Raw genomic sequence first — 24,275 nt, 5'->3', positions numbered from 1 at the left:
CTTAATTTATTTTATTTTTATAGTTCTAATAAGAAACACTGGCATTAGCTTGTCACCCTAGGCAAACCAGTCGTATCCACCTAGCTCTGCAGAACAATAACATTTTATGTGTCTCTCAATACAGATTTCAAGTGAGGCATTCAATATTGAGAGGCATTAAAAAGTGAGGCCACATCTTAATGTACAAACCTTGTACCAACACGCACTGATCACATATATCATAGAGAATGGTCTTAGTAATGTTTGAACTGAGGGGCTATTGGTGCTTTAAACTCCGTAACTATTTGCCACAGTGTATAAACAATTAAAAAAAAACAAAAACAATTACAAATAATTAAAAATAAAAACAAGCAAAAAAACTATTTTTTTTTAAAGTTAATAAATAGATCATTGTGGTAATTTTTCTTTGTGCCATTTTCATCTTACTGCCTCACTAAGTAAAATTAACCACAACTGTATCCATGGCGTAAGTGATCTAATTAACCCATCAGAGAGTGGAAACTAGGATTTGAGAATCTCCCATGATCTCACATTTCACAGTAACCACAATGGTTCAGTACCAGAATCCATAGTAGAGCTAGAAGCTCTACAATATAAATATGGGAGGAGAAGCATTTATCTCCTTAATTAAACCATAGCGTTTTTTTTTTATTTCACAAAAGATAAAGCCAGACATTGTACATAAAGTAGACACATGGATCAATTACCTATTCATTTTTTAACAAATGCCTATAAGGTAGAAAGAGTTATTGTTTATTTAAAAAAAAAGATTTTTATCAGCCTTTCTCTAAGTTTTTCATCTTGGAACTCTTTAAAAATCTATAAATGTACTGTATGCATGGTGTTCTGGTCCAGTCATTTTTTTTAAGGGAACCTTATTTTATCATTTAGAAAATAAAAATCTGGTGAATTAAATACTGATATATTGGTGCCAGTTTGGAGGATTGGCTAATTGCAAAATTAAAAGCAAGATCTCAAAATGTGAGCATAGTTTTGCTTATTTCTAACAGCTAGTAAAAGCTACTGAAAAATGTAATGTTTGTATTGTATTTACTAGTCCAAATTCAAAGCATATGAATAAGAATACTGACCTAAAATTAAGGCTTTTATGCACAATAAATAATTCTACCTTTCCTAAGAATTCCTGATTAAACATGTAAAATTTTAATGACTAATGCAAAATCAGGTCACTCTCTGTTTTAGAATAATTTAGATCAGTGGTCTCCAAACTGCGGCCCAGGGGCTTGCTTTTATCTGGCCCTTGGGCCATTATCCCCCCCCCCACTGTTAGCAAAAGTGGGGCATAGTTCTTGCACTAAGGTCAACAGCAAAGCACTATTTCTCCCCCTGACACCAACAATAGGGGCACTATTCCTCCCACAGACACCAATGATGGGGGGAACCATTCTCCCCACTGACACCAATGATTGAGGGCACTATTCCTCCCTCTGATACCAACATTGGGGCACTGTTTAACCTCCCTGGCGGTATTCCCGAGTGTAGCTCGGGGTAAGGTTTCAGTACCACAAGCGGTAACCCCGAGCTACACTCGGGAATACCATGCGGCGCTGCTCCACGATCCCTGTATCACTTACCTTGTCCTGCGCTCCCACGATGTCCCTCCTGCAGTGTCCCCGACAATGTAATCCGGCGGATGACAGCATCTGTCATCTGGGTTCCGTCCCCTGTGAGCGTCGGGACGTACGGGGGACGGAACGGCGGGAAATTCAAAAATGACAAAAAGTGACATTCTCTAAAATCACTAAAATCACATAGTATTTCATTACTGTATCAAACCATTTCACATACATTTTGTCCTGAGTGCTTTGTCCTGTGCCCTGCCTGCATTTTTACTGTTCTTATTGCCTGGAAACTGAGAAATTTCCATGGTGTCCAAAAAGCGTCACTTTAGGTCAGAAGCGGTTTTAGACCAACTAGAGAACAGCAATAGTAAATCAGAACCACTTGCAGAATTGAGTGATAATGATTTGTGGGGAAATTCGTCATCAAACAGTGAAAACGATTTTGCGACTTTGCTCAGTGATGTGCGAACTTGGCGCTATATTTCAAATTTAAGTGTTTTTGGTTTGATTATATTATTAAATTAAATTTATTATTATTATATTATTATTTTTATGATTATTTATTAAATTATAATTTATGATTTAGTGTTTCAAATTTTATCATACCCGGGATGTTTACTGGACTCTTGTTCGGACAGATTTCAGTGAGTTATTCCTACAAATTACAGCCCTACAATAAAAAAAAAACATATTTCCATGCAAAATAATGGTACCGCTTTCAGCACCAAAAATTTGAAATAATCATACCGCCAGGGAGGTTAATCCCACTGACACCAAGGCATTTTTTACTACCAATGACCAAAAGTTTGAAGGACAATAAACTGGCCCTCTGTTTAGAAAGTTTGGAGACCCCTGATTTAGTTGATATCCTTTGTACATTAATTATTGTGTTGTTTCGTTGCCATCAAATTATATTTTATTCCCAAACTATCGTACTTTTTTATTCTCAAATGATAGAAGCCATGTAGCATGAATACTATAAAGTACAGGCAGTACTGAATAAATAAACTGATGAACATTTTTAGGAAAGGGTCCAACGTTTCAGTATCACTTTTTCCTCAACTGTCAGTCTACTGTAGTTTTATGGTAGAAAACATTGGCTTTCTTGTATATTCCAATAGATGGATGGTACAGTATATGTGATCATTTAGGGACCCAGAAATTAATTTGTGGAAAACTAAATGAACAACAGATTTCTCGTCTCTTTTAAACAGATAGATTATTGTTTTAAGGTAAACGACCTACAGTTCTAAACTGTGGAAGTTAGCCATGATATCCAAATAAATAATTAATTTATAGGAATTGCTGGAGATGTAAACATTTACCAGTGCCTAGTATTTCAGTGAATTTAGCTAATAACATTTCACCTGTTTGAATATAAAATAACAAACCAGTGTGTCATACAAGCACACTTGAACTGATAAAACAATGTAACTGGTTATCTAGTAATAAAACAGTTCTTGGTTTGCAACTACAAAATACAAGCACATTATAAGTATGGAAACAGAGTAATATAATACAGTACTTACTGACTGCTCATTCAGGTCCTGAGAGTCGTCCATGAATTTGTCTCAGAACGTTCCAAATATTTGGTTTTGGTGCAGGATTTTTGTAAACCTTTGTGAATTTCCTGCGTCAAATGAAAATGGAGAAAAACAATTGTGCTGTTTTGTGAACAGAAATCTTGGAATTCACTGAATGCATTTAAAAATAATCAATCATTATTTCTAAACACAAATACTTTTTTTTTTATCACATTTTCTATTTTTAACTGCATGTTATATTTCACCCGTGCAATAAATGATGATACATACATTATAGGTAAGATGAAAAGAAACAAAAAAGCTTATGACTCAAAGAAGGGTTTTAAACTTAGCCTAAATTTACCTTTTAAGCACCTCTGCAATCTGCAAGCAATATTTGCACCCGTTTGGAATCCTGGAGCAGAGTTTGCAGATTTTCACACCCCCTCGCCCCCACATCCACCGCACTAATCCCCCTCCCTGCCACTACCCTAACAAATGGATGTTTATTTATTGATGTATTTATTTGTTTATTTATTTTCCCCTAATACCATTTTTAGGGATATTTCCTGGCGCTTCTGGGGTGAAGTACAATCTTAACATTTTGCTTTTTTTCATATTTTGCATAATTTTATAACCCATTTTGACAAGAAATGTGAACCATGATCCTGTGGTCTGATCATACCCACCTCCTTTCTTAGGCCGCTAATTTTTCCCCTTGGTTTCTGGTGCAGAGATATGTTAAGTTGGTTTCTATACTGGTTTTCCGCTCTATATCGGTATCTATGCTAACTTAGTCTTTTTCTCCTGATCTATGTTAACATTTTGGAGATGTTGTTATATTTTTGTTCATCTCACATCTAAGCTGATATATATTATATTTTTGTTTGGATTTTGTATTCTATGTGCTTCATCATTAATATTGTATCTTGGTACCTGTCGTATATTTGCATATCTTACTTCTGATATTTTTGTGCAATACGCTATATTTTTGCAAACATTAAGGCCTCGTGCACACTGGGCATTTTTACAGCTTTTTCTAGGGGTGTCTGGCATTTTGTTTTTCTGCCACTAAACTCCCCTGCATGTTAATCTATGTGCCAGTGCACACATAGGCTTGTAGCAGCATATAGTGGAAGGAGTTTAGAGACAGGAAAAAAAACCCACTGCCAGTGAGACCAGGAGCAGCAGAGTTTTGGCAGAAAAATTTTTGACATTGCCAGGGGCGGACTGACAACTCATGGGGCCCCTGGGTAATAGGGGATCATGGGGCCCCTGTGTCCTTGCCCAAACTCAAAAAAGCCTATGAAAAAGGTACCAGGGGCATCTCATGGGGCCCCCTACTGACCCCGGGCCCTCGGGCAGTGACCGAGTTTCCAAATGGACATTGCTAAATGCTGCAAAACGCGCCTAGGCACGTTTAGCACTTTAGCATTTATTCATTTCAATACCCAGAATAAATTAAAATACAAATTAATAAATGTTGAAACCTCAAACACTGCTAAACTGGTTTGAAAAAACACACATTTTTAACGCTGATTTTCTCCTGTCAAGAGAAACAGCATTTTACAATAAACCAATGTGCATGAAGCCTAATAAAAGATAGTAAACAAAAAACCCATTTTGGTTAAAGACGTGAATGGCATAAATTTTAAGAGTACTTGCAATTTTATTACATAAACAGATGAAATTCTTGCTCCAAACATGTCCTCCTTATCAAATTACTAAACATAAACCCAGAGCCAAGCTGTGTTTACAACCTGCTGGTAGCTTATGACCTCTAAACAAATGTGAATTTCCCATGGAGTATAACGGCTGCCCCCTTCTGCTCAGTGAAATGATTTGGGTACAGCCACTATTTTGTATAAACATCATTGAAAACTGCACCCTATTGCAGAGTCAGCACTACTACATAGACTAAAAACATTTTTATAAATACATGCAGTATAACAGCTGTAATGTTCAAATATGAAAAAGCCAGGCCTGGACAGGAATAGTAGGAAGAACCGCCACATAAGAGTTAACTGCGTATATTCCAGATACAATTCGGGATGCCTCAATTCTGAATAGAACATTGTAAAAGTTTTTACATTTTACATACAGGCGTACCTCGGTTTACGAACACCTCGTTTAATGCAATTTTTGGTTTACGAATGAAAATTCATTGAAAATAATGCCTTGGTTTACAAATTTTTTTTCACAATATGAAGTAAGTTTCCCCAGGATGCATTGCACCTAGGAGGTTTATAGCGCCAGCCCTATGCCTTTAAAGTGCACTTTATAAAGAGTTTTGAATAAATAAAACTTTTTTTGACTTTTTTCTGACCTCCGGAACGGATTGTTTTTCAATGCATTTACGATTTTTTTTTAATCATGTCCCTGTACAGTATTTATGCCTTTAAAGTGCACTTCATAAAGATTTCTGAACAGATAAAATACTTTTTTTTTTACTTTTTTCTGACCTCCGGAATGGATTAATTGGTTTTCAATGCATTTACAAATTAATTTTTAATCATGTTCCTGTACAGTATTTATGCCTTTAAAGTGCACTTTATGAAGAGTTTTGAACAGATAAAAGACTTTTTTTTACTTTTTTCTGACATCAGGAATGGATTATTTGGTTTTCAATACAAATTTTTCGCAATACGAAACGTCCCGGAGATTGCAGTAAACCAAGGTACACCTGTACTATATTTATCACAGGATTCAGCTAATATGAGAAGCTTTTGAAACTTCTATTGCACGTAAGATGTGGAGTGGTGGATTTATTACCTTTAATCAAAGGTGCCTGTCTGAAGGATATTCTCTTTCATATTTGACCAATGTATTTACAGATACAATAAAAAAATTGGCCAAAGAGTGTACTTGAATTTGAGGTTCACCTAGTACCTTAATTTTTACTTTTTAAATTATGACTGTGCTGCGCAAACTGTTGGCACTATATAAATCCTCTATCATGTTCTCCCTGTGCCTGCGTGGGTTTCCTCTGGGTACTCCAGTTTCCTCTCACACTCCAAAGACATGCTGGTAGGTTAATTGGATCCCGTCTAAATTGGCCCTAGTATGTGTATGAATGTGAGTTAGGGACCTTAGATTGTACACCCCTTGAGGGTTAGGGACTGATGTGAATGTATAATATATATGTAAAGCGCTGCGTAAATTGACGGCGCTATATAAGTACCTGAAATAAATGAATAAAATAATATAATAATGATAATAATAATGACCTTGTGTACAAATGCAAAAGGATTTATTCCACATATCACCACTTCACTAATGAATGATTGGTACATGAGCATGAATTAAATCATATTGGCCAAGCATGCATATTTATGGACGTGCACCTCTAATATTAGCCTAATCTGGGGAAAGCAAACAATGGGGAAAGCTACCTTAATCATTTGATTTGTCCTCTGAGAGGACCCTGTACTCTTGATAAAGTACCCCCCCCCCCCACAGGGAAACATTACCAGAATCAACAAGCCATAAGATAATTTACACATTTATCTAAGTAAATCAAGTTCTGTACACTCAAGCACAATATGGCTGCACATTGGAGTGTGCTGAGACACACATCTAAAATGAAAGAAGATAGCATTGTCTGTGACCACTGACATGGGCCAGTTAGCTTCACAAAACAAGCTAGAGCACTGTGAACACCACATTAATATAGAAAAGTTCATAACTTCCCTGCCAACTAATATTCTTCTGCCCTCTAGAAGACTGCACCACAACAGCCCCACAGGGCAGAATCTTTTTTGGGAAAAATCGTAGGACACGTGTAGGCAATAAAAGAGGTTTTTAAAGTCTTCCCCAGTATGTAAATTAGACATGCGGTAGCCAGAAATTTTCGTTCTGTTTTGGGTGCATTAATTAATTGAAGAATTTCAGTTCATCATAATCGTTATGTGTAACTGTTTTGTTTTTGCCATTCGTTTCATTATATGTGGCATTCGTTTCGTATATTCGTTGGTCCCGGTGAAATCGAAACATTCTGCAGTCTTTTCGAAAGATTGCTATAGATTAGTTTTTGGTGATGATATTTTGGGTGGATTTGTTATTCATATGTCAAAACTAGTCTATATTGTGAGACGCAATGGAATAAATAATGAAAAATTCGGTGCAAACCTAAGAATTGCATTCAATCGTGGAACTGAACTGGCTGACTGTGATAATTACACACTCAATTTAAATCACAACGTTACTTGAATCAGAATTATCAAACAAATTTGAAAATGTATTTCCCCATAGACCCAAGCTTTTATTGCATCATGTGATGTCATCCGAATGAAACAAATGCATTTGTTAATTGCGGTATAACTTTATTGCCAGAATCATTGACATTTGTTACTATGTCCATTCTGAAAATTACAATTTTGTCCAAAAATCGATTAGTTACAAAACACATTTGTCTAATGCAAATCAATCTACTTATTGCTATTAACTTGTAGTCTCTCAGAAAACCAGAATATGAAACAGTCTACTTGGATAATACAAAGCTGCTTACTGAGATAGGGCACAGGGCCCTGGCTTAAAGTGTTACTAAACCCACAACAGTAAAATCAGTTTGTATATGCAGTAAATACAGTATATAGTAAAATCTATAATAAATCAAATAATAATCCAGATAATATTATGTAGATCATAAAAAGAAATACAATCATTAAATGTTCATAAAGAGACAGTTTGTGCCAGGGTGCCAGTCGGAAACTGTTGGTTACTCCAAAATTCAGTGATGTGCCAGAGGTGTGATACAAATTTTCTAGCTACCACTTGTCTAATTTACATACTGGGGAAGACTTTAAAAAACCTCTTTTATTACCTACACGTGTCCTACGATTTTTCCTAAAAGAGTCAATGCAAAAGTGAATAGCAGTTTCTAAAATTTATATAAATAAAGTGCAGTGCTTCTCATCTGTTTCAATCTGGATTGGGTAAGTGACACATAAACTTCCACTGTACAGTCACCAACACCAGCACTCTGCACCCTCCTGAACATGTGACTGCGTAATTATAAGCAGAAAGAGCGCTCAATGGGGTCATCCAGGAAACCCCACCTCTCCTCTGGATGCAGTCCTTTTAGGCAAGCACCTCTTTGGTTGTGACATGGCCAAGTTTCCACTTCCCAGGGTAAGCAGTTAAGTAATCCAACTATGGAATAAATGCTCACCAAGTGGACCCAGGTATATCTCTTATAGTGTATTATTTATTAATAGAAACAATCCATCATAAAATGTAAAGCACATAAAGATAGAGTAGATAACAGCCACCAGCACTTACAAATATGGCCATCGCATACATTCCATGCAATGGTGTAATGTCCGCCCTGTAACTCATCCCAACACGTTTTGCACTCTACAGCATAATCAGGGGTCCATGTGCACTTACATAACTGGTTAAAAAATTCTCATTGCTTTCTTTGTACATTTTTATAAAGCTGACTATATTTTCTATTTAGTGTGGCTTTGTGGGATCCAGAAAATGTTGCTGGAAAAATGCTGCGGTAAACTTTGCTAATTCAGTTGAAGGCAATCGAAGCTGTAACAAGTTCTACTATATACTTTTCAGTTGAAAAATGCATTTACAAAATTAATAACTTAAATTATTGAATGAAATACACAAAATGCCAAGTTCTTGATTGGGTTTAAGTCAATTAAGTCCACACTAAAAAAATTATTTAATCATTTTTTTTTTAAACTGAACTCCAGGATCCTGCCCAGTTTGGAATCTTAGCTTCCTCTCCCCATGAACAAAAAAACGCTGTATAATTTTTACCTTACAGGAGGATCTATGAATATTCCACACATCACATCCCGCAGGGGACATGTAAACTTTATTTCCCATGAATCAATAGGGAATGCACTGATGTGGTAGACAGGTATGTGGGCGATGCTCAGGCTTGTGAGGGACAGTGCTGTGCTAATGACAGCAGTTATTTGCATAACTGCCAATCAATAGCTGTGGGTAGGGCACTGCTGGGAGCTGTAGAGATTATACCTACCCACAGAAGAAAGCGAGACATCAATACAACACTGCCATGTCTGTAAACTACACTAAAGAGGCAATGTAACCAGGAGTCATTTCTTCATAAGGAGAAAACAATGATGCATAGTCTACTAAGAAGATACACTAAACACGTGACATAAGGGACATGTTTTGAGGACAAGAGAGAGTGGAAACTGACTTTACAAACAAATAAAGAGGATTTTACAAAAGTAAGCAATTACTTTGCTAATAGGATTGTGTTCCTCCTGGCTGGAGTTCACCTTTAAATATATGAGTCACATACAAGGGACTACAGTCCTGCAATGAGGTCTTATAGCCCAGAATGGACTCTAAATGTGTTCCCACGAAGAATTCAGAAAGAGTATGTGATGAATTGGCTTAGCAGATGGTCCAAGACAGGTTGTCTTGCAGGTCCAGAATCAGCATTTTTGGGGAAGAGTACCTTTTAAGCTCCACAAATATGGATAGGGTCGTAACCTTCACACCTTTCTTGGTGTGAGCTATTTTAAAAGGAAAACTGTACTAGTTTGAGTAAATTTTTTTTTCAAACCGATGTTTTATAAACACTCAAAGTGGCTGTAAAGGCAAAAGGTTTTTTACCTTACTGAATTTTATGGCGCACAGTAAAACACCTTCTGCACCCAGCTTCCCCCACAACCCCCCCTAAATACATTCCCATGCCAAATCCCGATCCAATGATGCTCACGGTAGCCAAGACTCTCCCTCGACTCTCTCACCCCTCAATGGCTCAGATACAGTGCTGCTGTCAATCAGAGCTAGTGAAGAGGAGCAGGGGAGCAGGGTTGAGCCCCATTTTGTGCGTCTTATGGACACAGAGAGCAGGGCTTGGGAGCAAGCACGCATGAGTGCCCCCAGAGCAAGTGGCTTGCTCTGGGGGCACTTGCTGGGGGGAGGAGCTCAGAGCACCGGAAAGGGACCCCAGAGGAGAATCAGGGCGAAACCACTGCACAAAGCAGTTAAGTATGACAAGTTTATTTTTTAAAGAAATAAAAAGTGAGCCTTTAATATCACTAAAATATATGAAAAAGGATTCCTAGAGCACTGGGGCTACCAGGAGCTCCATGCTTTTACACTTACTCTGACTGAAACATGGATAAAGTTGCTCAAAATGATATATGACTTACAGGTAATTCAACACTTTGCTACTGACCATCTGATCAGCTTATTGTTGCATTGAAACACATTAGTGGGTGGAAGTTAAGGTGGTTTGCCTGTGCATCTGATGTATTTAACTTGTAACAGCAGCTTTTACATCACAGTGCCAGTGTCCTCTCTCCTTGTCGAGATATATGGGTTACTCCTCTGGATCATTAACTTGGGCAAATTTTTCCTTAAGCTTGTAAGCTCTGTAAACAACAGGTTTTTAGCAACAAATAGATAGAAGAGTTGTGAAAAAAAGATTATGCGCCATGTCAGATGGGCAAAAATTGCAAATGCCAGCGAATACCAGCGATTTGTAACTTGCAATGTAACTGGTAAAGTTGGCAGTAATTTGTCACTAAGAAGACTTTTTTTGCGGCTACAAGTCAAACGCATGCTACATCATTAAAGTGGTTTTAAAGGCTCAAGGTTTTGTTTTTTTTTTACAACTGTTGTTTTTTATTGGTCATTTGATTGTTTACAACAATTAACAGTATTGTCGCAATAATGTATTACAGATTTGTAAAGGATATAGATAACAGAGTATGAGCATATTCAACATCTTACAAAATTCAGCTTATAAACAATGTGACTTTGTAGTCATTACTGTCATCAATACAATTCTTTTTTTGATGAGTATGCATTGTTTGTTTGAAATATTCAGTAAATCATTAGTTTAGAGAAGAAAGGAAGGTTGTGAGAAGTGGAGATTTGAGATTAGAGAGAAGTAGAATAAAGAATGAGATTTGAAATTATTACATATTTTCTTTTTTGAGATAATAGGGTGATAATAATAGAGTGGAGTAGCTTTATCTCTAGTGGTATTTGATTGGTAAATCTTGTAGATCCTTATGTAACGGTACATCGATGATCTTTGAGCCATAAGTCCCAGTGTTTCTGGAATTTAGAAAATGAGTTGTATATTTGAGCAAAGATTTTTTCAAAGGCTGTGTTTTTGTTCAGGATTTCAGTTACTGTGTGAATGGATGGAGTTGTATTTTGTTTCCAAAGCCTGGCAATACTCAATCGTGCCGCTATCAAAATATGTATTATTACAGTTCTGGACTGTGGTGGCCAGGAGTCTATTCCTATTCCCAAAAGTGCCAGGGCTGGATCAGGAATTATAGAGGAGTTTGTAATTGATGTTATAAATGTGAAGATATCTGACCAGAATGGAGTCATTTGTGGACATTCCCACCATATATGGTACAGGGATCCTTGTTGGTTACAGTTCCTCCAGCATAATGAGGAGTAGCGGTTGAATGAACATGCTGCCAAATGTTGTGGAGTTATGTACTATCTGTGTAATATCTTTTGGGCTGATTAAAGGCTCAAGGTTTTTTATCTTCATGCATTCTATGCATGAAGGTAAAAACCTTTTCTGTGCAGCATTTCCCCAGCTCCCTCTAATACTCACTTAAGCCCCCTTTCAATCCAGCAATGTGCACTGGAGTCTCGGCTATCCCAAGACTCCCTTTCCTCATTGGCTGAGATAGAAGCCGGAGCCATTGACTCCCACTGCTGTCAATCACAGCCACTGACTTAATGAGAAGAGGGGGCGGGGCCAAGCCTGAATGGCTACATGGAGCAGCGGGTGCCCCCATAGCAAACAGCCTGCTGTGGTGGATACAGGAGGGGCTGGGAGGGGCCAGGAGAGCCTGCGGGGAACCCGAGAAGAGAAGGATCCAGGCTGCTCTGTGCAAAACCACTACACACAGCAGGTAAGTATAGATATGTCTGTTATTTTACAAACACACAAAAAAAAATAATCCTTCAGAATCACTTTAAGTTAGGCTTCTCTGCTACAAATCACTCTCCTTTTGAACAGTAACAGGGAAAGAAGCTTAAAACCTAAGCCCAGCTTGGGCAAAAATTGAACAATTCTAGTCCCCAGAGCAGCCTTAAAACAAAAAGCAAATCTAGCTGCTTTACTTACTTGATCACTGGTGCTGTCCATTGCAGACTCACCCTATTACAGATCCAGCAATGTTTGTCCTCCTGGCTGAATGACACCAGGCACTCTTTAACCCGTTACCGCCATGTATACATGTATATGCATCATATCTTTCTCCCCTTGCTAGAGAAAAATATAAATAAACAATAGGAAGGAAGGAAGGAAGGAAAGAAAGAAAGAAAGAAAGAAAGAAAGAAAGAAAGAAAGAAAGAAAGAAAGAAAGAAAGAAAGAAAGAAAGAAAGAAAGAAAGAAAGAAAGAAAGAAAGAAAGAAAAAGTATCTAGGTCAAGGTCTGATCCAGGACAGTGTCAGAGTTAGGGTCATTGTCAGGACCAAGGGTAAAGGTCAGAGTCAAAGGTTGGGGCAAAAGGTCAGTGTATTTTATGTAGGATTTAAAAAAAAACATTTTTTAAAATTAGTATTAGTGTCAGTGTCAGCATCGGTGAGTTTCAGGTAGGATGAAAAAAAAGCAAAAATGCAGACCATTGTTTCTAAGTGCTACTTTGGGTAAAAAAATCAAATAACATACACATCTGTGTTATCGCTGCGATCGTCAGTAGCATTAGAATTTATGTTGGGTTGGTCTTTGCCTGTAGGCTATGGCAGTAACAAGAAAAATACAACAACACTTCCAAAAAATAATATTTTTAACTATTTTAGGCAAGCTTTCCTTTGGTAATAAAAAATTATGAGATATCAATTACATTTTCCCACCAAAAGAAAGCCCAAATTGTCCTGAAAAAAACCCCAAGGCATAATTCACCTTGATACACAAAATAGGAGAGATGATATGAACAGTTTTACTAACATGTCAAAGATGGAAAATTGTGTTGAGGTGTTAGGATTTGTTTTACCCTCTTAAAAGAGGGGGGTCATAAAGGAATTAAATAATGTACACTTACTATTACTACACTATTTACAAGAGACTGCTGTAAAGAGTGGTACCAGATGATTATATGGCATTTAGCATACACCCACCTCCGAAGAAAGAAGAGAGTAAAGAGAGTAAAGAGAGTCGGGGCCATTACTGGACTGGACTGGAGACACCTGGAAAAAGGTAAGTATACAGATATTTTTTTTCTAATGCTGCAGGGATGCTCCAATGGAGAAGGGTCAGTGTTGAGTTTTAAATGTAGTATATAGTCTTTTCAATATTATTTATGCTATCCATGTGAAATTTATCATCTTGATGTGAGTAATCTTACTGGGGTGTGTTAATGTTTAAAAGCCTTCTTCTAAATATAAATGTTAATGTGGACAGCCATATTTGCTCTTTACATATACAAGCTTTACTTCCAGCCTATGGAAACACTCTAGAAAGAGGTCCCAACTGAATGAAGAAGATCCTTCATTCTCCTATGAAGCACCGTGGAAGAGTGCCACTGTTAGCATTGGGTAAGGTTTGTGGCAGGTTCCGGCACTTGCAGGGTCATGCAAGGACAGTCTAATATCTCCCCGCTGTTCTCTATTATGCCCTGGAACATTGCAGAATGAATTATTTATAAGAAGGCTTGCTGAAACTATTCTATTTCCAAAGTTCACTACCAAGGTTTCCAAAGCAATGGCATGCACATGGAGGGCAAAACATACACAGGAGCCCCTAGCGTCAAAATAGTGTACAAGTCATAGTACATGCCATACTTCTGCATTATTTATATATGTAACATTTCTACATTTTTAGAGTGTTCATTTTAAATTTTACAGTCAATACGTACAAATTTTTATATGCTCAATTTCCATTCAGCTGCATGTAAGAAAATCGCCTTGCAGGATTTATATATTTTGCAAAGTATCGAAGTATGTTTAAACAGACCTGTTCAAGTGCTCTTTTTAATGTGTTTCAACATAGTTTAATTTTAACTATAGTTACATTCCACTTATAAATCTTAAAATTGTTCCTTCCCATGGAAGTAATTTGTATAATAAAAACATTCTGCTCTTAGGAAACTTAATTTCTTAAGTGGGCCTCCAAAGCTGATTTTATAAGTGCAATCTATTAAAATAACAGCCATTACTATTACAGGTTTACAATAATTCACAGTGTAATAATAATGTATACTGTAGTGAACTTCTAAGTGCAGAAATATTTCTCATTTGTAGCTGAAATAAACTGGCCGCAAATTACTTTTTGCCAATAATTCACCGCAGCCTCTAGTAAAAGTTCAGATTGGGTTTCTTAATAGCACCGTGCAATTTGAAAATGCTTAGCACCTCAGTGTTTTTCTATCTATCTATTGATCATCTATCTAATTTATTTATCATCTACCTGCATTTGAGATTTTATTTCTTAGATAAAAAAAACAACTCCATGTTGTAGAAATCTGCATGTTTGTGTATGTGTGTGTGTCGCTTAAAGCACCAATGATAACATGTGTTGGTAGACATATGAAAATATCAAGAGTATCTCTCAATAAACCAACTAAGAACCTAGACTTCCACAGAACATAAATGTCCCTTACACTTTTCATACAGTGGGATCGATATTTATTTATTTCAGGTACTTATATAGCGCCGTCAATTTACGCAGCGCTTTACATATATATATATATTGTACATTCACATCAGTCCCTAACCCTCAAGGGGTGTACAATCTAAGGTCCCTAACTCACATTCATACATACACATACTATGGACAATTTAGACAGGATCCAATTAACCTACCTGCATGTCTTTGGAGTGTGGGAGGAAACCGGAGTACCCTGGAGGAAACCCACGCAGGCACAGGGAGAACATCCAGGCAGATGGTTGAGATTCGAACCAATGACCCTAGTACTGCCAGGCAGAAGTGCTAATGTTGCTTAAGCAGGCCACAGACTTGTGCATAAATCTACTGCCCACATGGCACATACTCTGAGAAGAGCTGCCGATCTCTCTACAGACTTATCAACTCACATCTGCTAAAATATTTACCCCAGTAAAGACCGTGAAGGTGGTAGAGGGCACAGAAGTGGCTGTCAGAGCTGGCTTGCAGGGCATAACAATAGCTAACATGGTTTGTGCATGCCCGCATGCAGAAGGTTTGCATCAGTCGGCATGGATGAACGTGACATCTTTCATCTGCATAAGGAAGCAGCAAGTGCTTGCACCCACTGCATCTTTACCAACACTAAGATCACCCTGCCCGTTCACTCACATGTGGGGATTTTTATCTTTTTAACAAAAGACTTGTCAAATCTTTGAGAGTCTTAATTTCAAAGTGACTTTTTTTTGTGAATAAGTAGAGGCACCATGTACCCCATACACATTCATCTAGGAGGGGGGCCAGTGTCTGGGGGCTTACCTAATAATAAAGGGGGCTTCCAGATTTAAATAAAGCCCAACCCACAGACCCCCACAACCACTGGCCAGGGTTGTAAAGAAAAGGCCCTTGTCCTCATAAACATGGGGACAATATTCTTTGCTAGAGAAGCCTCGTATGGTTTGGGGTTGGGGGTGCATTCTCCCCCCCCTTTGTGGTACAGATTTTTAGGGGGATCCCACTTTTTTTTGCATGAGGTACCCCCTTAAAATCCATACCAGACTCAAAGAGGATAATTTACTAAGACGTGTACACACAGAATCTGGTGCACCTTTGCATAGTAATAAGGAAGATCCATTCAGCATGACGATATGAACAGGATACTTGTCTGGGAGCAGTGTGAGCAAGGAGGACAAAGTGAGTACAACAGCACACCCAGGGATTTACAAGGGGAGAGACTGCCACATGTATCAAGCTCCCAAAGGACAGTGCTGTGCTTAGTTCTTTATCTTGTCCTGGGAGATCTTCACAGCAGCCAGGAGGGCTGGTAATGTCAGCAGGCTGTGGAGCTGGGAGCAGTTCTACAGGGGAGAGGAGACATTTCTGTATGTAGTTTGCAACAAGCTACGTTAGGCCCCTTTCACATGGGGTGGACCCACTGGCAGATTCTGCTACTGTAGAGCGGACACAGACACAGCCCATTGACTTCTATGGGGCGTTCAAATGCAAACGGACCGCCTGTCTGTTTTCACCATACTGTCAACCAATCAGATCCACTGTACAGATGGGGAAGGGATCCCATCCAATGTTTTTTGGCGTACAGGATCAGATCGAATGCCAGCAGGTGTTAGCGAACACTTGTCCGCTAGACATAGATAGGTCTATGGATGGTCCGATTGGGTCCGCCTAAAAAACTGACAGGCAGACCCAATTGGATCGTCAGTGTGAAAGGGCCCTTCACTTTCAGAGGGGCTGTGAGTCCCTAGCCTGTAAGGGGCTGTTGCTGCTGCTCCACAAAGACAGCTCTCAAGGAGAAGAACAGTCCAGGATCTCTTTCTGTAAATAGGAAGGAAGTTGTCCCTGTGCATTAATTCAGCCAAGTTGGGCATCCCATAACCCCTATTACCCCATCCAAGTTATTTCTTATAAAATAACAAACCAAGGTCATGGACTGTTCACTGATGATGGATCCAAGCATGGAAAATGTGTGTTGCCTGGCTGTATGGAGCTTAGGGAGACCCAGAAATACAGCGGCCCTCAAGAGGGTAGCGTTACATATGAATAGGTGGAGTTAGCCTTTTCTTCCACTTTATGTTTGTATAGTGAACAATCTTTGCTACCTTAGTAAATACGTCTCAATATTTTAAGATGCATTGATAATAATATGACCATGTGTTGTCACATGCTCAGGAAAAGTTTAGCATTTTTTTATCCCTCCACAAAACCAAACTTTTTTTGTCATGTTCTTATGTAACCTGTACTGAGTATCCTCTTCAATAAAATGTTATTGACTTTATGGCTATCAGATTCTGTAAAACTCTTTGATTGACGTCTTAAAAGCACAATTACAAATCTACCATTCAATCACACATCTTCAAGACGTGAACATAAACTACTCCACTGCTCTTTCTCATATAATCCTTGAGTGGATGTTAATGCATTTACAAGAAAAGTACATAGTTTAATTAGCTTCCTTGGATGGCCATATGCACATAACATCCAAACATGAATTTGGTACTCTATATACCCAAATCTGAAGACTTAGGGAAACCTTTTTATCCACCTAAAGCAAATCTGGCATCATATTGACTCTTGGGTCTATATTTAATATAGTGTGAAGTAGTATAATGCTCACTTAATGCATTAGTAAATTCTCATCAGAAAGCGGGTCTAGAAAAGAAAAGTTCCAGCTGACATCTGTATATATATCTTTTTTGACCATCTATAGTATATAAAAAATTAAAAAAAATCTCAAAGGAAACTTCCCACTTATGTACTCAGCTTAAAACAGCTTAAATTAAGGTGAAAGCAAATTTTATTTGGTCATGTTTTAAGCCAAGCAGCTATTAAAATCACTGTATAAATTTAAATCCTCTCTGAAAATTTTAAGTTGTTATGATCATTGGCAGTCTGCAATGGGATGGCCACATAAATCTAACAGTAGTTACAGATGCCCATATGACCAAATCATTTAAAAAGTTATTTCATTTTTTATGTTCACATAACCCAGGCCTGGACAGCTATGGAGAACCAAGTAGCAAACAAAACTGTGAGTTGTGTCTACTCCTTTTTACTTTTTTCTCCAGCTGTCAGTGAATGCTGAATTTTTATTGCTTCCTGAAAGTTCATTACTTTTATACATTCCAAAATAATTTTCTTTTCACTTTGATTTAAAGTATATATTAAGCCAAAACGTTTTTCTAAGTTGGATAAAATGGGGAATGGTTAAAAGCATTATGAGGATTTTTGCGCCATCTATGTCCCTTTTGGGAGAATTAATTTACTTCATATCTAGCAGACACAACAATAAGTGAAAGCATATCTGTCAAAGGTAAGGGGAGATACCCTTAGTCAGTTGTCACCAGCATACATGTTCCCAGTAGTGATGGGCTGAACACCCCCCTGTTCGGCCAGCGGTCGAACATTCGAACATAACGAAACTTAGACTGCGAACTTCGAACAGCAACACTTCACTCAGCGGTATCTTACAGCATCTGAGTATGCAGTAAGATACAGCACAGCTATTAAAAACATTCTTTAATGTTTCAGCTGTCAGTTGTGTTTCCAGATGACGGGTGAATGTAAAAAGAATTGCCTGCATTGCCCAACAATTAAAAAAAAAACATGTGGGGTCCCCCCCTCCCATTCATAGCTCTTTGGGTCTGGTATGGATTTTAAGGGGAACTCCCATGCAAAAATTAAAAAAAAAATGGCATGGGGTTCCCCCCCTAAAATCCATATCAGACCCTTATCCAAACATACAGACCGTTAGGTCAGGAAAGGGGGGAGGACAAACGAGCGCCCCTCCACACTGAACCATATTAGGCCACATGCCCTCAACATGGGGAGGTGCTTTGGGGCAGGGGAGGCTCCCCCCCAAAGCACCTTGTCCCCATGTTGATAGGGACAAGGGCCTCTTCCCCACAACCATAGCCGATGCTTGGGGAGGTCTGCAGGCGGAGGGGTTATCGGGATCTGGAAGCTCCTTTAACAAGGGGGCTCCCACATCCTCATTCACAAAAAAAAAGTGTAGTTTAAAAAATTACAGAAGTCAGTCTTTGACAAGTCACTTATTAAAAACAAAAATTTCAAAAATGTCGCCCCGAAGTAGATCCAATATCAATCACGATGCCCGCCACCACCGCCGACCTGAAAAAGGAAAAAAAAAACTGCTCTGCTCTCTATGCTGACTCCCGCCATCTGACAGCTGCACCAGGATGAAAGTTCTAAAATATTGTGATGACATCAAAAGGGGCGGCATCACTCCACCCCCTTATGACATCATCATGCACTGTGATTGGCCAAAGCATTGCACCTGACCTGCGCCACCGCCCGCCTGCTCTACTGTGATTGACAGCCAGGATTTAGTTAGCAGGTCCTGTCCAATCACAGCCCAGAGCCCTGTGTTGACAAATAACACAGGGCTCTGTACAGATGGAATGATCTCTGAGTTTCTTTTGCCTAAAAAGCAAGCAGAAGAAGCAAAGCAATTTCAAGTAAAAAGCAACAAACATTACACAAATTAACAATTGTTAGGCACACACTTAACTCCTTGATTACCCCAAGACCGCTTTCCTATCCAGTGTTATTAGTACAGTGAGAGTGTATAGTATTAGCAATGATCACTGTATAAATTTGTCACTGGTGATGTCAGTTAGTCAGTTCCCACTAAGTGTCAGTTAGTGTCAGATTGCCTGCCACACTATCACAGCCCCACTATAAGTCACTGCCATTACTAATATAAAATAACGAAATAAATAAAAATTCCAGTATATATACCATTGTTTGTAGACGATATAACTTTTACACAATCAAAATAATTTATATTTATTGCGATTTTCTTCACCAAAGACATGTAGCAGAATACATTTTGGCTTAAATTTATTAGGAAATTTTATTTTTTTTTATATTTTTTATAGCAGAAAGCAAAAAAATATAGTTTTTTTCAAAATGTACGTTTTTTTTAATTTTAATAATAAAACAAATCAAAACCCAGTAGTGATCAAATACCACCAAAAGAATTCTCTATTTCTGTGAAAAAAATAAATAAATTCAATTTGGGTACATTGTTGCATAATTGAGCAATTGCCACTTAAAGTAGCACAGTTCTGAACAGCAACAAATGCTCTGGTCAGAAAGGGGGTAAATCCTTCCAAAGCAAAAGTGCTTAATGGAGTCTTGCAGGGATGTAGAGGTCAGTGGGAAGAACCAGTGAGCACAGTTGGAGACGCGAGAAACAGCACTTGATAGCAATGGCAACTGAGATAGGGAATTAAACTAAAAATTTAATACATTGTAGCTTAGCAATCATTAAATGTGGTGGCTGCATTACTTTTCTTTTGTTAATTTGTTTTCCTTCTGTTTTCACCTGCTAATCTAGCCAGTAACACACCTCCTGTATTAGAGTGCCCCAACTCTGGATGAAGGAACACAGGGGGGCACATTTGGACAGCAGCATTGTCATTCTGGGGGAGGGAAGTGTTAGAAGCATTTAATTACAGTAACACACTGAAGCTGAACTCCAGATTATAATCAGTTAAAGCAAGTTTTTTTTCTGGAATAAAGGTTTACATAAATAAAATAAAGCTGATCATTGTAAGCACCCCTGTCAGTGGTAAATGGTCTGCTTCATCCCTGCAACTGCAAAAAAAGTGTGTTTTTTTAAAAAAAACTCAGACTTACTGGCAGGATCACCAGATGAAAATAGAAGAAAGAAAGCCTAAAAAGGGAAAGGGAAAGCCATCACACCTAATAGTTGGTAAGCTGCAATATAATAAATGTTTGCTTTTGGGTTTAAGACTGCTTTAATATTTTCCTCTGCAAGGACTTTTTGGGGGTTTTTTTGGACAATATTGTTTTCACAGTTACTTTAAAAAAAACACTTCCCCATCCCCCCTTGCTCTATAGCAGAAGTACTGCTACAGGGTGTCAGGGATGTGCAAAATCACGTATATATAGGTGCTTGAGCTGCCCTACCCATGCTGCATTGGCTGCTGAACATGACAGTCACCGGGTCCCGGCCGATGATTCTTGCCCGAGACTTGGTGATCGTTGGCAAAATTAACAGGGGAGAGACCTGTGTTTAAACAACACAGGTCTCTTTTCTGTCAGCATAGACATGCTGCTTTTATACTGCACAGCAGAGAAATACAAAGCAGCATGTCTCCCTAGTAAAACACAACACAGCACATAATGTAAAACAAACACAGCACACAGTTAACCCTTTGATCGCCTCAGATGTTAACCCCTTCCTGCCCAGTGTCATTAGTACAGTGTCAGTGCTTTTTATTAGCATTGATCACTGTATTAGTCACTGGGGATGTCAGTGGCAGTTAGTTCCCACCCAGTGTCAGAATGCCTGCCGCAGTCCCGCAGTCCCGCAGTCCCTCTATAAGTCACTGATCACTGCCATTACTAGTATAAAAAAAAATAAAAATAAAACTTCCACTATATATACCGCCATTTGTAGACGCTATAACTTTCACATAAACCAATTAATTTACACGTATTAGGATTTTTTTTTTTTAGCAAAGACATGTAGCAGAGTACATTTTGACCTAAAATTATGAAGAAATTAGATTTTTTAAAAAATTTTTTACTGAATATTTTATAGCAAAAAGTCAAATTTGTCGGTCTTTTTTTGTTTATAGAGCAAAAAAAATAAAAAACACCCAGGTGATCAAATACCAGTGAAAGAAAGCTCTCTTTCTGGGACAAAATGACATAAATGTCATTTATGTACAGCCTTGCATGACCGCGCAATTGTCAGTTAAAGTAATGATGTGCCGTATCGCAAAAAATGCCCTGATCAGGTAGGGGGGTAAATCCCCAGGAGGGCAAAAATATCTTTTGTCTTCTGGTCGAATGATGAGATAATATAAAATGTTACAGTTTGCCTGCCTGCCTGTCTTTTATAGTATAGTGAACAGCAATTCTTTAAAGCCTTTAGAACAGCAGTATGTAACAAACCATATAGTACTGTAAATAGCATACAATATGCACAGTATATTTGTAACCTGATTTGTACGTATGAGGCAGCTTAGTGTCCTCGCTATTATAGATGGTAACACAGGAAAGGCTTCCAAAAGCTTCTGAATTTTACTTTTCTGGTGAGCCTCTTTCAGTAACATTTTATAAGTCCCTGTGTGCACTGCAAGTCTAAAGCTTTGCTAAAGAATTTTGATCTCCAAACTGTGCAACACTAGGGAAATAAAGACTAGTTTAACAGATTTCTTTTTTTCCTTTTTAATTTAGGCACGTTTTGAAATTTGTAATTCTTTGTCAAGTACCAAAAAAAAAAAAGTTCTATTTCAGTTTTAGACACACAGTTCAACTTTTCTAATTCTCATCCTTTTAGTATAATACAAAAAAAATGTCTGTTTTAAAATGAGTACATTTGTGAAAAGTAACTTATTTTAAATGTTAGAAAGAAACCAAAATATATTTATAACATTTTCTTCAGGGGGGGAAAGGAGGCTGGCAAGGTGAGCGGGGAGCAAGAATTTCTAGTTACTCGCCCAGGAGAGGACAGATTTCACAGGAATCTGAACTAAAACTGCTGGTCCAGAGGTGAGTTCTCAATGTGATGGCTGTAGCTTGTCAATGAGGGGTGTTTAGGAGCGAGTACTGAATGGCAGTGAAATCGTAAGGCTGTTGTTAAAGAACCTTCAATCCAGAGCTGTCTCTCATAACACTTTAGCACAGTGGTGAGCTCATCTCTCTGTCACTGTTTTATCCTATTAGCATGCTCACTGTCAATTTATGAACTGACTGGCTCTTTGTGCTGATTTTCCTCTCCCACTCTGTGCTCTGATGTTAAAGTGATTGTAAAGGTTCCAATTTTTTTTTGTAAAATAACAAAGTGCTCTGTGCAATGGTTTTGCACGGAGCAGCTCCGATTCTCCTCTTCTTGGATCCCCCACCACTGCTCCACGCCCCTCCCCCTGCTGAGTTCCCTCAGAGCAACCTGCTCGCTCTGGGGGGCACTCATGCGTGCTTGCTCCCTAGCCTCCTCTCTGTGTCTATGTGACACACAGAGCAGAGCTCGGCCTCATCCCCCACTCCCTCCTCACTGGCTGTGATTAACATCAGCAGTAGCTAATGGCTTCCACTGCTGTGTCTCAGCCAATGAGTAGGCAGAGACCAAGGAGAGTTTCTGCTCTCGTGCACATCACTGGATCAGGAACAGGCTCAGGAAAGTATATGGGGTAGGGGGGGCTGAGGGGGGAGCTGCACACTAAAGGTTTTTCACCTCAAAGCATAGAATGCATGAAAAGTAAAATACCTTCAGCCACGTTAAAGGACAGAAGCACAAGGCTGATATCAGGTCAAATTCAGGTGCTAACACTGCTTAAATTACAAAAAAAGCCATTGATGTTGACACATTTAATATTGATAATGACAGTTTATTACAGAGCTGTATTTTTTGTGACTTTTATATCTGCCTAGAGTTTGGCTTTAATGTGAGGTGTGATGAAGTGGTAAATGGAATTTGCTGGGTATAAGTGAGTATTCCCTAAAATGTTAGTGGGCATGAGGAGGTGTTATTGAGGGTATTGGAAAAAAAGGCGCTGTGGAAAATGCTCTCAGACAAGCACCTTAGTGAAGGTGCATCTTTATTGGGTGAGACAAAGTAGCAAATATAATAAAATTGACCAGCCTGAAGTGGACAGTGTGACTCCAATGGACGGCCCGTCCGCTCTGAGGGGAGCTGAGATCAGAGAATGCTCCTGTCGGCTTCAAATCACGTGGTGTCAGCGTACCAGCGTCCTGGGTGGTGTCACCATGGCAAGTGAAGGCGTTGTCCGGCGTTGGCTTCAGCTGGGAGCAAATGTACGGTTACCAAGATGACATGTTTCACGCAGTTGCGCTTTGTCAAGTCCTTTGATGTTGACACGTATAATATTGATAATGACAGTTTATTACAGAGCTGTATTTTTTTTTACTTTTATATCTGCCTAGAGTTCAGCTTTAATGTGAGGTGTGATGAAGTGGTAAATGGAATTTGCTGGGTATAAGTGAGTATTCCTTAAAATGTTAGTGGGCATGAGGAGGTGTTATTGAGGGTATGTTAATATCAGCCACTACATTACAATGCAGCGGCTGGTGTACAGGGTGAATTGTTCAAGAGCAGTGCAGTAAGGATGCACCAATCCTGGCACACCACACTGTTTCCTTTTTTTATTTTTTACTTACTTTATTGAGATGTCACACAAACATCTCTCAAAGTTTAATGCCGGCTGCACGGTGCGAGGCAATAGACCGCTACACTGTACTGCATGCAGTACTTTTTCAGTGCACACAGCCCGCACACCACCACAACGCAGTGGTGTGAACAGAGCAGATGCGGGGGGACCGCGCTGGAATAGCCATCTAACACAATCCCACGGCTTTACCTAAAGGTTGACAGGAAGAGGTGTTTCATTGAGTAGGGGTTAATATAGATTTTTCTGTAGGAGTGAAATGTAAGCAGATAGGTAGACATCTGCAGGAATTGAGCTGTGTCTGACAGCATTGAGATATGATGGGACCTAATAGACGGGCAGGGAGACGTTACCTGTGCTTGGATAATAAATAGAGATGAGGGAGGG

At 38.7% G+C, this 24,275-nt stretch overlaps 1 protein-coding gene across 7 annotated transcripts in view; it reads right to left on the bottom strand.

The window, feature by feature from the left end:
- The window catches only part of EYA4 (EYA transcriptional coactivator and phosphatase 4), a 355,737-nt gene that overhangs the window by 312,027 nt on the left and 19,435 nt on the right, over positions 1-24,275 (bottom strand). For 6 of the 7 annotated variants that reach the window (XM_089676183.1, XM_089676184.1, XM_089676186.1 and 3 more), the window contains exon 2: positions 3,113-3,213. The exons of the other annotated variant lie outside the window; for it this stretch is intronic. In XM_089676183.1, the coding sequence (XP_089532309.1) occupies positions 3,113-3,145 (33 nt within the window). In that variant the 5' untranslated portion in view covers positions 3,146-3,213. The remainder of the gene's footprint in view (positions 1-3,112; positions 3,214-24,275) is intronic. 7 annotated transcript variants of the gene reach the window in all.

This window comes from Staurois parvus, unplaced genomic scaffold, assembly GCF_062004578.1.
Source record: "Staurois parvus isolate SC_StPar_1 unplaced genomic scaffold, SC_StPar_1.0 ptg000165l, whole genome shotgun sequence".
Classification (NCBI taxonomy): Eukaryota; Metazoa; Chordata; class Amphibia; order Anura; family Ranidae; genus Staurois; species Staurois parvus.
The sequence above is the reverse complement of the archived record's forward strand: the minus strand, read 5'-3'. Positions and strand labels throughout refer to the sequence as shown.